Here is a 16058-nt window from a genome sequence, read left to right on the forward strand (position 1 = left end):
TGTTAGTAATTATTCTCTAATCCCGTGTTTATTAGAGTGATGTTAACGAGATTGACATGAGCGGATCAGATGAATGTCGTTCGTTCTGGTGTTTGATCTCTAGTTTGGTGAAACACACGTCCGGTTTGATCAGTATCTGGTTTGCTTGCAGAGCTGCAGGAAATGAGCAGCTCATGTGACGTGTGTGTGTGTGTGTGCGTGTGTGTGTGTCAGGCGGGCCGATGCCGCAGCAGATCCAGGTCCAGTCGAGCAGCACTGACAGCAGTCCAGAGATGAACACAGTGACCACAGGTGAACCTTCATCATCTGTGTGTGTGTGACGGCGCCACCTGCTGCTCAGTGTGTGTGTGTGTGTGACTCTCTCTCTCTCTCTCTCTCTCTCTCTCTCAGCCACGGTCAGTCTCCCGGCAACCATCGTCACGACGTCAGTGCCCACCTCCATGGCGGGTCACATGATGTATCCCAGCTCACACACGGTGATGTACGCGTCGGGTCCCACGCTGGCAGACGGAGGTCTGGTGCTCAACGCCTTCTCACAGGGGCCGGTGTCTCACGCCCAGACGCAGGACACGGGTGAGTGTGTGTGTGTGTGTGTGTGTGTGTGTGTGTGAGAGTGAGTGAGTATGTGAGACAGACAGACAGATTTTATCTGGCCCAGCTCCGTTCCTCAGAACCCCTCTCCTCGGCCCACACACCGCAGAGAGTGACGGGCCTGTAGCGGCCCAGATCCGGACTGAAGACGTGGACCACACGCGGCCCAACACTAGCCCACGGCTCAGCCATTAATAAACCATATCAACTCCAGCTTTTATCCAGACCCTCCTGCATCTGATCACCACAGCTGGCCCTGACCTGAGACAGAATACTGATTCTCAGCCTTAAACCAGAACACAGCCACACCTGAGCCTTATCCAGCCCAGTCACAAAACACAATTGTTATCTTTTATACATTGTATACTTCTTTATATTTTTTACAGTACTTGCCATTATTTGTTTTGTTAAATGTTTTGGTAATATTGTATGTAAACACAATTATTGCAATAAACTGCATTCAATTGAATCAAAAATCTCTCTCTCACACACACACACACACACATTTTATATACTTTATTTGATTCCACATTACAAGTCAAATTTCATTAGGAATCAATTTTTTTAAATAATCAAACAGATTAAAACGAATCAGCACATTGTTATAGATTAAACCTGTTCTAAGGGTACAGGAAACATTGCCTTCACACACACACACCCACACACACACACCCACCCACACAAACACAAACATACAGTCTATAAGACAAGTGTACCAGACAGACAGTGTAATCACAATAATGTTTTTTTATTGCAGAAAATGTCAAAAAGCGGTAGTGCAGTAGTGTACAGTGCAGTAGTGTACAGTGCAGTAGTGTACAGTGCAGTAGTGTACAGTGCAGTAGTGTATAGTGCAGTAGTGTACAGTGCAGTAGTGTACAGTGCAGTAGTGTACAGTGCAGTAGTGTACAGTGCAGTAAGTGCAGTAGTGTACAGTGCAGTAGTGTACAGTGCAGTAGTGTACAGTGCAGTAGTGTACAGTGCAGTAGTGTACAGTGCAGTAGTGTACAGTGCAGTAGTGTACAGTGCAGTAGTGTACAGTGCAGTAGTGTATAGTGCAGTAGTGTACAGTGCAGTAGTGTACAGTGCAGTAGTGTACAGTGCAGTAGTGTACAGTGCAGTAGTGTATAGTGCAGTAGTGTATAGTGCAGTAGTGTATAGTGCAGTAGTGTACAGTGCAGTAGTGTACAGTGCAGTAGTGTACAGTGCAGTAGTGTACAGTGCAGTAAGTGCAGTAGTGTACAGTGCAGTAGTGTACAGTGCAGTAGTGTACAGTGCAGTAGTGTACAGTGCAGTAGTGTACAGTGCAGTAGTGTACAGTGCAGTAGTGTACAGTGCAGTAGTGTACAGTGCAGTAGTGTATAGTGCAGTAGTGTACAGTGCAGTAGTGTACAGTGCAGTAGTGTACAGTGCAGTAGTGTACAGTGCAGTAGTGTATAGTGCAGTAGTGTATAGTGCAGTAGTGTATAGTGCAGTAGTGTACAGTGCAGTAGTGTACAGTGCAGTAGTGTACAGTGCAGTAGTGTACAGTGCAGTAGTGTACAGTGCAGTAGTGTACAGTGCAGTAGTGTACAGTGCAGTAGTGTACAGTGCAGTAGTGTACAGTGCAGTAGTGTACAGTGCAGTAGTGTACAGTGCAGTAGTGTACAGTGCAGTAGTCCACATGGTGTGTGTAGCGTCTGATCTCTCTGGTGTACAGGACCTTTGTGAGATCATTCTCTGAAGACACTTCTCACTGAAACGCACAGTACCTGAAACTCAGCATCGATGAGCATTTGATATCACTGTCGTAAAACTTGTTATAAAAGCTTCTTGAGGTTTTAATGCCAGGTGGAAACACGCATGAGAATTACAGATGATGTTTGAGTTCAGCAATAAGCAGCAGATCAAACGCTTCACAGGAGGACTCCACGACTCTCTCTCACACACACACACACACACACACACACACACACACACACACACACACACACACACACACACACACACACACACACACACACACACAGCTGCTGCTTGTTAAGCTCAGATGAGCTGCACTACACTGCCCCCTACAGGTCTTTAATATCCAGCAGTTCACTCTTAAATCCCACAAACCCCTGCACTGGCCAGAACAGGTTTTAGTTTGATACATATAATAAAATGATGAGCTTCATGGTGAACAAAATAAATAAATGACCTCACGATAATGGTGAAATTATCACAGAGATTAATTAGAATCAGTTCAAAATGTTAAAGTGTAGTATTGTTTAAAATTAATCTTTGAATTGACAAGTTATAACCGAATGAAAAGAACTGTCATTTCTGTGATGATTTTACCATTATCATGTGGTGTAAAATACACAAACACAATAACATGATCATAAAAATATTCAGTGAGTATGTGTGTGTTTGTTTGTGTGAGAGAGAGATAGAGTGTGTGTGTGTGTGTGTGTGTGTGTATGTGTGTTTGTTTGTGTGAGAGAGAGATAGAGAGTGTGTGTGTGTGAGAGAGAGAGAGTGTGTGTGTGTGTGTTTGTGTTTGTTTGAGAGAGATAGAGTGTGTGTGTGTGTGTGTGTGTGTGTTTGTTTGTGTGAGAGAGAGATAGAGAGAGAGTGTGTGTGTGTGTTTGTGTTTGTTTGAGAGAGAGAGAGTGTGTGTGTGTGTGTGTGTGTGTGTGTGTGTGTGTGTGTGTGTGAGAGAGAGATAGAGTGTGTGTGTATGTCGAAAATAAAGCAACAAAGTTTGTTTCTAGAAGAATATAGCGTTAGTCCAACTTACTGAGATATAAAAACAAGTTTGTGTGTGTGTGTGTGTTCAGGTGGTGTTCCTCAGGTGTTCCTCACGGCTCCTCCTGGAACGGTTCAGATTCCCGTCTCAGCGGTGCAGCTTCATCCAGTACGGCAAGATCAACACTTCACAAGTGAAACTCTCAATATTCTCTCGTTACCCAGCATGCATCTCACTGCACTAATGCACCGTGGCCTGCAGGGGGCGCTGTGATGATGCATGAGCACTTCAGTCCTGCACACACACTGATGCTGCGTCTCAGTTCTCCTACTTACACTACGCCCTAAAAGTATTAGTCACTGTAAACTGGCCTGTCAATCATCTTGCACAGTTAAAATCCTCCACATTTGATTAATTCAGTTTCCTACTGTATCAGAGAGAAATGTTGATCTGAGACTCTCCTCATATTAATGCATAATGATGATGATGCATTTAAAAGTTAATGGTCAAACGGATCTTTATAACCTAATTTATAGGGTGTCTATTTACACCCTAACACACTCAGAAACAGAATAATAGGTTTGCTTTTGCTTCGAGATTTCACTTTCACTCGTGTTTTGAAGTGATACAAATAAATGACCAAGTTATTCTTCATCTGCACATGGAAATCTGATTTATGAATTGGCAAAATTAACCGTTAGATTTTCCAAACTGTAGACTAGAGCCCTGCACGGGCCTCAAATCTAGGCCCGAGCCCGGCCCGTGTCCGACAGCTCATCAGAATTATCAGCCCGAGTCCGACCCGAGCCCGTTTTTTTTTTTTTTTTTTTTTCACAGCGGCAGACTGCCATTAAAATATGTCCGTTTTGTTAGTTATGTTTCTTTTCTTTTCATTTCTTTATTAAGTTAATTTAGACAAATGTTTGGAGCATTTAAAAAAAAAAAAAAAAAAATGACGACCAAGCAAGCCGAGCCAACAGCGAGTAAAACATGTTTGATCAATTTAGCCTCTCAAATCAACGCTAATACTTTACTTAGCTACAATAAAATCCATAGATATAAAACACTTCAAGCATATCACACAGACAGTTAGTTTAATGTTTATTTATTAAACCACAGTGAGTAAAATGTTTTGAAATACTGAGGCTCAGGCTGCTCGCAACAGCGCTCGCAAACGAAATGAACAATAGTCAATCTAAACAAATTAAATTAAATAAATCAAAAACAAACTTGCAGGTTATCTTACCTCAGAAATGCACCACAGAACATGGCCATTCTTTTTTCCAGTAGTTTCCCACAGTTAAACGAAAATAAAGTCCAATCAAACGAAAAGTTAGAACAGTCTCTCAGAGCATCGTGGAGAAAAAGAATAGCATCCACAGTGGAAGAGTGTAACCCAGTCCTCTCTTCTGTCACTCGCGATTTTTCTCTTAATATTCTCCATTATTTGCACATGAGGTGAATCGTGGGTTCCGCTGACGGGAAACCCTCTGTGTGTGTGTGTGTGTGTGTGTGTGTGTGCGTGCGACTGTCATGTCAATCATATGTCAGTGTAATTATAAGATTATGAAAGTTATGAGGTTATTAAATGTCTTTCTATGGTTGTTTTTCTATCGTCGACGTCAACTCTCATATTTTTTTTAATTAATGTCTAAAAATATAAAAAGAAGGATAACCCAAAAAAGGCCCGAGGCCCGGCCCGCATGTGAACTATGACGTGAAAATTGGCCCGAAGCCCGGCCCTAGGGGCGTAAAAAAGTCGGGGCCGTCGGGCTCGGGCTGAAATGCAGGGCTTTACTGTAGACGCTGACCTCATGCTGATCTTATTTTAAGCAAATTCAAATTCTGGAGTAGAATCCCAGAATGCATTGCAACTTTAAGAATGGGTTTCTTTAAATTCATATTTGTTGTGATTAATACACATTTTTCATCAGATTAAAATGTAATTTAAATTATATACGTGTGTGTGTGTGTGTGTGTGTGTGTGTATATATATATATAGTTGCAATCGAAATTATTCAACCCCCATTGCAAATCAGGTTTATTGGCAAAATGTACAGCCTTTCAGCAGTTTGCAATGAACAAATCAAACTAAAGTAATTAAAATAGCTCAACACAACAAGTGTTTCAAGTGGTTTCCCCAAATTGAACTGAATATGCAACTTTTAATGACTTCTGCAGTCTCAAAATGATTCACCCCCTTCATGGCAAGCATCTTTAGCACTGCCTTCTGCTGTAGACGAGGTGTATAACCAGACTCAGCTTCTGTGTCTGAGGGATCTGAGCCCGTTCCTCATGAGCAACACCTCCAGTTCAGGAATATTCTTGGCCTTCTTCAAATCCCACCAGAGATGTTCTATGGGGTTCGAGTCAGGAGACTGTGATGCCACTGTGTCTCCCAGGACTTCTTCTGCAACCAAGCCTCGCTGGACTCTGAGGAATGCTTGGGATCATTGTCCTGTTGGAGGTCCGAGCTTCATCTTCCTCACTGAATCCTCCCAGGATCTCCTGATACTTCAGTGACTCCATCTCTCCCTCCTCACGCTGCAGGTTTCCAGAGCCGGAGGATATACATCAGCCGAGAGCATCACGAGCTCCTCATGCTGAACTGTAGACCGAGTTCTTCACAGCGTACGCTTCATCCCTCCTCCAGACACACCGCTGATCCAGAGGGACCAACAGCTCCAGTTTAGTTTCATCGCTCCACAGAACAGAATCCCAAAACTTCCGTGGCTCATTTACATGATCTTGAGCACTTCTTGTGTGTTTGTGTCAGTAGTGGTGTAGTGCTGGAGCTCTCTCGTACGAGCTGATCCCTCAGAGTCTGTGGCCACCAGATCAGCTCTTCTGTCTCTCGAGGGTTATAAGAACTGCTGATCGCTTCCTCCTTCTGCCGTCCAGGGAGAGTAACCACTGTTCCCTTAACTCTGAACCTGCGAACTCTGCTTCCAACTCTAGGAACATTTAGTGTCTTCGCTATCTTTCTGTATCCTGTGCCTTGTTTATGAAGGGCGATGAAATCTTCTCCTAACTCGTATTTCTAACTTGCAGTCAAACGTGACGCTCATCAAACCTCGTCAGTTCAGATGTGTCGTGTGTTCTAGCTCTAGCACACCTGGTGCAGATAATGAAGCCCTTGATTAGAGACGACCCCTGATCCGCAGATCTGCGCTGTTCTGAGGGATTCTGTTCAGGGGGGGGGGATAATTTTGAAACTGCAGAAGTCATTAAAAGTTGCATTTTCAGTTCAAGAATTACAGAATTACATGATCAGATGTGTATGTCAGTGTCGGACGAAAGGATCGGAAGAACTGGAACTGGAAGTGTTTGAAATCACTCTGTTTAGAGGTTCCAGTCGACGTCAGTCACACATGAGCTGTGTGTGTGTGTGTGTGTGTGTGTGCAGGCATGTACTGGCCATCGGGACTACCGGGAGATTCCCGGTGGGCCGGTGCGTGATGTATTTTGTTTTTAAATAATTATTAATCGTCAATATATTCGTAATATATTGTTGTATAGTCCAATTCTGGGCTTATGTGTCTCTCATCGGCCGCATGAAGCTGATGCGAGCTGCGAGACTGACAGGAAGGTTAAACGTGTGATGAGCACATGTGACATGTTCACTGAGCATTGGCCAATCAGAATCAAGTTATAGACTTGCAAAGCGGCCGCTTTACAACTGCAGCGAATAGCCTACTGATGTGATGATGTGCAACGATAGTCAACAAAATCTCTAAACGTAAAGGAGGGGCCGATAAGTTGAGAAAAAAAAAGAAAGAAAAAAAACCACAAGCACTTGAGGCAGAGGCCACCAAATGTGTGAAAATAAATGAATTATTTGCTGGAAGGCCGGCAAAAAACTTCAGTGAAGTCAGCAGGGCGGGCGTGACTGCCGAGGTGAGACGGACACCGCAAGAAACTGCAGCTGTAATAGGCCACCGCTCACTGATCTAAATGGCATGTACATCAGACCAGTGCTGCCACAATCTCACTGCTATTAAAAATAACTCGATTAGTTTTCGTGCCTATGAAACAGTGCGTGAGTTATCTTTTGCATCTTCTTTGCGCCCGAATAGATAAATTCACACACAGTTGTCAAAATAACTTTCTTGGTGAGAATAAGTGAATGTAATCAATTGAGATAAAAATATATTTTTTTATAGTAAATTGTTTTAATAAATTAAAAAAAAAATTTGTTTTATTTCATCTGTTAACTCTCGCTCGTTCCTACTCGCTCATTACATGGCATTAGCGGTTTTAAGGAAAAGGAGTTGTTATAGGACATATTCAATGGCGTGCAAAGATGTGTGGTGTTTATGATCATATCATGTAGTGGGCCAGAATGGGCCGAAATGCCAGGGCCGATTTTTTGTCCCAGTCCAGCCCTGTGTGTGTGTGTGCAGATGACAGATTAATGATAGATTGTGATGGTCCTGGAGTGTGATGATGATGTGCATGTGTGATGAACTGACCCACGTGTGTGTGTGTGTGTCTCCTCAGATGGTGATTGGTCAGTCCAGCGGCACCAATAGCCTCTCGGAGCTTCAGCTCGTCAATCTGGACGCCAAGAGCAACTGACTTTACAAGCAGAGACTGAAGACACTATTTATTAACGCCTTTCTGAGATTGAGCTTTATACAGTATGTCACTGGTGTGTGTGTGTGATTCTACAGGACGATATCAGTCCCTCCGCAGCACAATGAATGAGATGAAGCCAGGTGTGTGTGTGTGTGTGTGTGTGAGAGAGAGAGAGTGTGTTAGTGTTAGTCTAAGTTTACATGTTTTTCTATCCCGGTGGGGTCTTAAACCTGAATGCAAACACACTCATGGGGACTCGTGTCACTGTGGACGGGTTAGTGTGTGTGTGTGTGTGTGTGTGATGGGTAGGTTTAGGGGTCGGGTTAGTGTGTGTGTGTGTGTGTGTGTGTGTGTGTGTGAGAGAGAGAGAAGTGTGTTAGTGTTAGTCTAAGTTTACATGTTTTTCTATCCCGGTGGGGTCTTAAACCTGAATGCAAACACACTCATGGGGACTCGTGTCACTGTGGACGGGTTAGTGTGTGTGTGTGTGTGTGTGTATGATGGGTAGGTTTAGGGGTCGGGTTAGTGTGTGTGTGTGTTGTTTGTTGCTTCTTTCGTTTCTGTGTAAGATCACTCTCAGGGTCCCCGTGTGTTGATGTCAGGTTTTCCTCAGATAAAGCGAGTCGTTCTGCTGAATAACTCCAGTTCGTTTTCTCTGACAGCCGTAACTTCAGTTTCTCACACAGTCCAGTGGAGGAGTGTGTGACCCTCATACACACCTCTAATGTAAACCACACACTAGAACAGCAGATCTCTGTTTATCACATGACTGATATCTCATATGATGAGAAAGATCACAAAGAGTCTTCAGTTCATCTCATGAAATATCATTATATGGCTGAGCACAAGATCATCTCATGTCTTCATATGTGACCACACACACACACACACACACACACACACACATTTATAACAGTAGAATTACTTGCTGAAGCAAATGGCTATATTTTCATTGATCAATTTATATTCGAATTAATAAAATTCTTCGAGAGTGTGTGAGAGAGAGAGAGTGTGTGTGTGTGTGTGAGTGTGTGTGAGTGTGTGTGTGTGTGTGTGTGTGTGTGTGTGTGTGTGTGTGTGTGTGTGTGTGTCAAGTCACCTTCATTTATTTAGCGCTTTTAACAATATAGATTGTTTTAAAGCAGCTTTCCAGTGATAATATGAAATTAAAGTAACAGAGATTGTTTTGGCTTTACAGCAGCTCTAGTGTGTGTGTGTGTGTGTGTGTGTGTGTGTGTGTGTGTGTGTGTGATTTCACTGTTGTGATCAGCGCAGCTCTTCACGTCTGACAAACACTGGCTTCTGCGAAAGAGTGTGTGTGTGTGTGTGTGTGTGTGTGTGTGTGTGAGGGATGCTGGTTAAAACTCATTTGGCCTTTGTGAAAACAAGACGAGACGTGTGGAATTGTACATAGCCTGTTTTTTAATATCTGAGATGTGTTTTGCCTGTGTGTGCGATGGCATGCAGTTGTTTTTTATAGATATTTTGTATACATTGTAACGTTTTGCTTATGAAATCAGATATTTGACTCACCATGTAAATTAATGTAATATAAATATATTATATTGATTTATACAGTGTTAAGATGAGAAATACTTTTTCAAACTCTTTTTCTCTTTTATAACATGATTGTGCCAAATTGCCTCTAGAAATACAATTAAAAGAGAGAAAGAGGTTTGAGTTTTTTCCCTCCATCCCTTCTTTTTTTTTTTTTCTTCTTTCTTTGAAGCCTGAACTGTGTGACGTCACTGCCTGTCAATCAAACAGGATTGCTGTTATATAGAGTATATTGTCAATCACTTTCTCATTATATTCAAACGCTCTTCTAGAGTTGATTTTTCATTCACATTAGTATCTGTTTCCGGTCACGTGTCTCTGGAAGTCGTCCTGCTGTTTACTTCAGATTCGTGAGTGTTTTAATCATCTCGTTCATCAGTTTCTCGATTCAGATCTTCAGGTCACGAGATATCTGGGACGTCATTATTTTAGGACAGCTGAATGATGTGTCCTTTTGTTTTTCAAGTCTTTTTTCTCTCTTTTTTTATTTTAATTATTTTCTTCTAATTTTACATGAATGGCACGTAATGCTGACGTCATAGAGCTGATCACTGCGCGAGTGTGTTTGAAATGTTTTTGAAGTTAGTTTTAGAGTATTTGAGAGATTGTGTGAGAATAACACTGATTATTTTGTTGTAAGACTTGGATTATTGTGTGCTTTTAAGGGTTTTTTTCCTGACACAGCAAATGTACAGACCTTTTTGTAATAAAAAATGGATCTTGTCACGCCTTTTCCCCTTTTTTATGATGAAGTTCACTGAATTTATAATTTACTGTGGTAAACAAATAGCATGGCACTCAAACTAGGACATGAAATGCTTCTTACATTCTAATATTAAATGTAGTTTTGTTTATAATTGAATCCAAAACAGTGTGTTGGATCATAACCTCTATTTTCTCTGTTTTTGTGGTAATTTTTGTTGCATTAACATTAGATTATGTCACAGTTGGCTACTCGGATCTTCTAAATGTATTTTTAAGAATATTCTCCAGTGACATTTTAATTTGCATTCATTTGTATTATTGCAGAACATAAACGTATATCTTCTGAATGCGGGACTTTAATTATGTGACGCGTGTGTTGCGTCACTTCCGGTGCTGTGACTGACGGGCTGCTGAGAGCAGAAACTAGTGCAGTTTCCAGTGGTTTAGTCAGTAGTTATTGACTGATCATATTCATCTTCATCATGGCCAAGAGTGACAGCTCGTCATATTTCAGGAGATCCAGTCTGTTCTGGATCGTGACCGTCGCGGTTTCTTTGGGGTTTTACACGGTAAGTTGAAACTTTAATGAATTATTCATTCATTCATTCATCATCATGAAAGACTTTTATTCTGTAATACTTTTAAAATTGAATAATATACTTTACTTTAAATGTAATACAACCCTCAATTTTTGTAAAAATAAATAAAATAAGTGTGTATATATATTAATATATATATATATGTATGTATGTATGTTTATATTTGTAAATATTGTTTTGTTTTGCATTAATAAATAAATTCAGTCAGTCTTGAGGTTTTCAGAAACCCGAAGTAGTGTTTATGACTGAGTAAAGAGTGAAATGAAAAGTTTGATTCTGATGATGAGAATATGCAAACTCATGATGATGATGATGAGTAAATAAACACGGTCTGGTTATTAGTGAACTTTACCTCAACATGTTCTGACTAAAGTCCTGCGCTCTTATCATAACCTTTGCTACACTCATCTCAGATCAACCCTGTGTGTGTGTGTGTGTGTGTGTGTGTGTGTGTGTGTGTGTGTTTTGCTGTACTTTTGAGGACCAAAATAATAGTAAAACTTGATTCCCTACTTTGTGAGGACTTTTTGCTGGTCCTCACGCGGAAAATTGATTAATAAACTTTTTTTGAAAATGTAAAAGTGCAGAAAGTTGTGTGTGATGGGTAGGTTTAGGGGTCAGGTTAGTGTGTGTGTGTGTGTGTGTGTGTGTGTGTATCTCACTGGAGCTTCAGAACAGCTGACTGATCACTTCCACTGGTTCACACTGATCTGGGATCTGCACACACTGGCCTTTAGATCAGACGCTCTCCAGATTACCATGGTGACTACAGTAAAAAATCAGGAAAATGATAATGATGTTGTTAGAGGGAAACGGTTGAGGACCCGAGGACCAGAAGTTTGGGAGAAGACCCGGAGTCAGGATTATAATCAACTGAAGAAAAGTTTTACTGAACACACACACACACACACATCAGGTATACCCTACACCACACCGACACACAGCAGTTATACACACACACACACACACACACACACACACACACACACACACACACACACACATCAGTTATACCCTACACCACACTGACACACAGCAGTTATACACACACACACACACACACACATCAGTTATACCCTACCCCACACACACCGACACACAGCAGTTATACACACACACACACACACACATCAGTTATACCCTACCCCACACACAGCAGTTATACACACACACACACACACACACACACACACACACACACATCAGTTATACCCTACACCACACTGACACACAGCAGTTATACACACACACACACACACATCAGTTATACCCTACACCACACACACCGACACACAGCAGTTATACACACACACACACACACACACACATCAGTTATACCCTACACCACACACACCGACACACAGCAGTTATACACTCTCACACACACACACACACCAGTTATACCCTACACCACACACACACACACACACATCAGTTATACCCTACACCACACACACACACACACATCAGTTATACCCTACACCACACACACACACACACACACACATCAGTTATACCCTACACCACACACACACACACACATCAGTTATACCCTACACCACACACACACACACACACATCAGTTATACCCTACTACACCAAGGTCTAAGCTAGGCTGCAGTTTCTGATTGGCTGAAACAGATGAACACAGTAATTTTCCACACGTCTCCAGATCGACTGAAGCGTTTCTCCAGCGATTATGCGGCTGACCTTCATCTCTGGAGCCAACATGTCCAGAACAACAACTCACTCGATCTCCAGTAATGACAGTGGTTCCTGAACCTGCAACCAACACACACACACACACACTCTCTCACACACACACACACACACATCAGTTATACCCTACACCACACCGACACACAGCAGTTACACACACACACACACACACATCAGTTATACCCTACACCACACCGACACACAGCAGTTATACTCACACACACACACACACACACACACACATCAGTTATACCCTACACCACACACACACACACACACATCAGTTATACCCTACTACACCACACCGACACACAGCAGTTATACACTCTCACACACACACACACACACACACACACACACACACACACACACACACACACACACACACACACATCAGTTATACCCTACTACACCAAGGTCTAAGCTAGGCTGCAGTTTCTGATTGGCTGAAACAGATGAACACAGTAATTTTCCACACGTCTCCAGATCGACTGAAGCGTTTCTCCAGCGATTATGCGGCTGACCTTCGTCTCTGGAGCCAACATGTCCAGAACAACAACTCACTCGATCTCCAGTAATGACAGTGGTTCCTGAACCTGCAACCAACACACACACACACACACTCTCTCACACACACACACACACACACACACACACACTCTCTCACACACACACACACACACACACACACACTCTCAGCAGTTGTTGTGTTGTGTGTTTCAGTGGGCAGTGTTCTGGCCTCAGGGCGTCCCGTACAGCAGTCTCGGTCCTCACACACACACACACACACACTCTCTCTCACACACACACACACACACACACACACTCTCAGCAGTTGTTGTGTTGTGTTGTGTGTTTCAGTGGGCAGTGTTCTGGCCTCAGGGCGTCCCGTACAGCAGTCTCGGTCCTCACACACACACACACACACTCTCTCTCTCACACACACACACACACACTCTCTCACACACACACACACACACACACTCTCAGCAGTTGTTGTGTTGTGTTGTGTGTTTCAGTGGGCAGTGTTCTGGCCTCAGGGCGTCCCGTACAGCAGTCTCGGTCCTCACACACACACACACACACTCTCTCTCACACACACACACACACACACACACACACACTCTCAGCAGTTGTTGTGTTGTGTTGTGTGTTTCAGTGGGCAGTGTTCTGGCCTCAGGGCGTCCCGTACAGCAGTCTCGGTCCTCACACACACACACACACACTCTCTCTCTCACACACACACACACACACACACACACACACTCTCAGCAGTTGTTGTGTTGTGCTGTGTGTTTCAGTGGGCAGTGTTCTGGCCTCAGGGCGTCCCGTACAGCAGTCTCGGGCCTCTCGGCGCTCTCGCCAAGCATCTAGTGGACAATCATTATCCTGTCCTGTATTACGGGTGAGTGGATCGACACCCAGCGCTCACGTCACGTCACGTCACGCATTAATCATAAGTTCACATTATAGAAAGATTGTGTAATTCTGCAAAATGTGTTTAACCCTCTGTTGCCCTTCACCCTTCAGCAGAGGTTCAGTTAAGAGAAGCTTTTACTTCATCGGAACGGTACGAAACATGGTAAAGGTTTGAAGTGAACACAAAAAAAAATCTTGGATATGATTGGAACAGGTTTAATGATCCTGAATAAACATTCACACTTGAGCTCCTCGCGGTCAGAAATTACGCATTGTAAATGAATGTGAAAGTTTCCTCTAGTGGAAGCGTTTGGTACTGCAGCCGAACAACATCTCACTGAAAGCTCAGTTACTGAGATATCAAACTCAAATCTGGAACACAACTTGTTTAGATTTATGGCTTTGAGTTTCTTGCAGTTTTAGAGTAAAACGTGTTTTTGGAAAATATATATTTCATATAAAAATTTTAAATAGTATTTTTGTCCATTTTTCATAACAATACACGTAAAATTCTGTAGCTTTTTTTAAGTTCACATTTTTAAACTTTTTTCACTTCAGCAATAATCCGCCAAGTGTCGTCTTCGAAAAGAGATCAAACTTCAGTCTGTCGCTCTAAAGCGTTGAAGATTTACCACAGTTTAATTTGGAAATTACATTTTCAGGTCTATGCTCAAAAAGTGAATAAATGTATTATAAATACAGCATAAATATAATTTAGTCCCATAAAATCCCCTAAAAATACAAAATATTAAATACAAAAACATCATCGAACTAAAATATAGTACATTAATTTCATTTAAATAAATAAAAATACATTCCGTTCATTTGACCGACACGCGAAAAGCTCCAGAGGGTTCAATAATGTTTTCATGAAAAACACATTTATGTTAATATGAAAAACTCTGCAACTGATTCTCCTCTAAAGCATCATCAGCCTTTACAGAAGAGGACACGATTATCATTAATGCCAGAGTCTGATGATGTTACGCGTGTGTTTCAGATGGTATCTGACATGGATCATCCATACACTCGAGGGTCTGTATGCGCTGAAGGTCTGCAGGTGAGACGTGTGTGTGTGTGTGTGTGTGTGTGTGTGTGTGTGTGTGTGTGTGTGTGTGTGTGTGTGTGACAGTTCACGTGTTCCGCCACAGGGTGGCAGTGCAGATCATGTTCACACTGACTGTGATAATACATGCAAAACCTGAGTTACTACATTAACTTTATATGACAGGAGTCTGTGTATATAAGTCTTGTGTGTGTGTGTGTGTGTGTGTGTGTGTGTGTCTGTGCAGTGATAAAGGCATCGACAGCTCGTCCACTCGTCTGCTGTGGTTTGTTCAGACCTTCTTCTTTGGATTCGCGTCTCTCGGTCTTCTGTTAAAGTACAAGCCCGACGGCCGATCCAAGCGCCAGTGAGCGACACACGGCACATCTCCCAGCATGCACTGGTCTTCATCTCCCAGCATGCACTGGTCTTCATCTCCCAGCATGCACTGGTCTTCATCTTCCACAGTAAAGCACGAGCGCTGAGGCCTTTTCCACATGATCCGGGTTCAGAAACACCACAACACACGCGTGTTTACCTGAACATTGAGTGTTATGGACATCCAGTAAACATGCTAACTCCGTGTCGGCCAGATCCGGTGCGCGCTGAATCCACATGTTCCAGATGTGGGCCGGATCTGGGCCGACACTAACCCTCACTTAAAGCCTTTATGTTAATGCATTATAAAGGTATTTATAGTGTACCTTAAAATGCATTATTTCTTTTCAGAAAAAATGCTTTATAACATTTGCAGTGTTTGTTGTGTGTGTTAAAGGGGTGGTTGATTATGATTTGACTTTTCTGACTTCAGTGAGTGTGTAATGAACAACATCTGCAGAGTCGCTCGGAGAACGCTGGGTCTTTTTAAAGAGATGGAGAATAAACTGATGTGAAATTTGTGTTTGTCTGTCACTCAATATACAGTAAAATACTCATAAAAGTCATAAAATACTGTAGAACTGATTCTCACAGGAACTCGACCCTGATCGACTTCAATATTGCAGCAAGAAGATGCTGTTAAATACATATTTAAATGTTATGTTGATTCTACATTTATTTGGAGATTCAATGTGTAAATCTTCTTCTTCTCAGTGTTTCTGCCTCGAGTTACAGCACTAATCCATTTACTGGAGGA

The 16058-nt window shown here is 42.4% G+C and overlaps 2 protein-coding genes across 2 annotated transcripts in view; both read left to right on the top strand.

Annotated features, from left to right (window-relative positions):
- Positions 1 to 10162, top strand: part of srfb (serum response factor b) — a 41598-nt gene extending 31436 nt beyond the window's left edge. The window contains 4 exon segments of the mRNA XM_084093948.1: positions 214 to 291; positions 391 to 573; positions 3393 to 3469; positions 7802 to 10162. Coding sequence (XP_083950074.1) covers positions 214 to 291; positions 391 to 573; positions 3393 to 3469; positions 7802 to 7879 — 416 coding nt within the window. The 3' untranslated portion in view covers positions 7880 to 10162.
- A 351-nt stretch (positions 10163 to 10513) lies between these two features.
- On the top strand, positions 10514 to 15822 carry tmem254 (transmembrane protein 254). Its single transcript, XM_084093954.1, has 4 exons — positions 10514 to 10710; positions 13761 to 13864; positions 14879 to 14938; positions 15171 to 15822. Exons 1-4 carry the CDS (start codon positions 10624 to 10626, stop codon positions 15292 to 15294), a joined length of 375 nt encoding a protein of 124 aa, XP_083950080.1. The 5' UTR covers positions 10514 to 10623; the 3' UTR covers positions 15295 to 15822.
- Positions 15823 to 16058: the final 236 nt, after the last annotated feature.

This window comes from Abramis brama, assembly GCF_963993115.1.
Source record: "Abramis brama genome assembly, chromosome: 19".
Lineage (NCBI taxonomy): Eukaryota > Metazoa > Chordata > Actinopteri > Cypriniformes > Leuciscidae > Abramis > Abramis brama.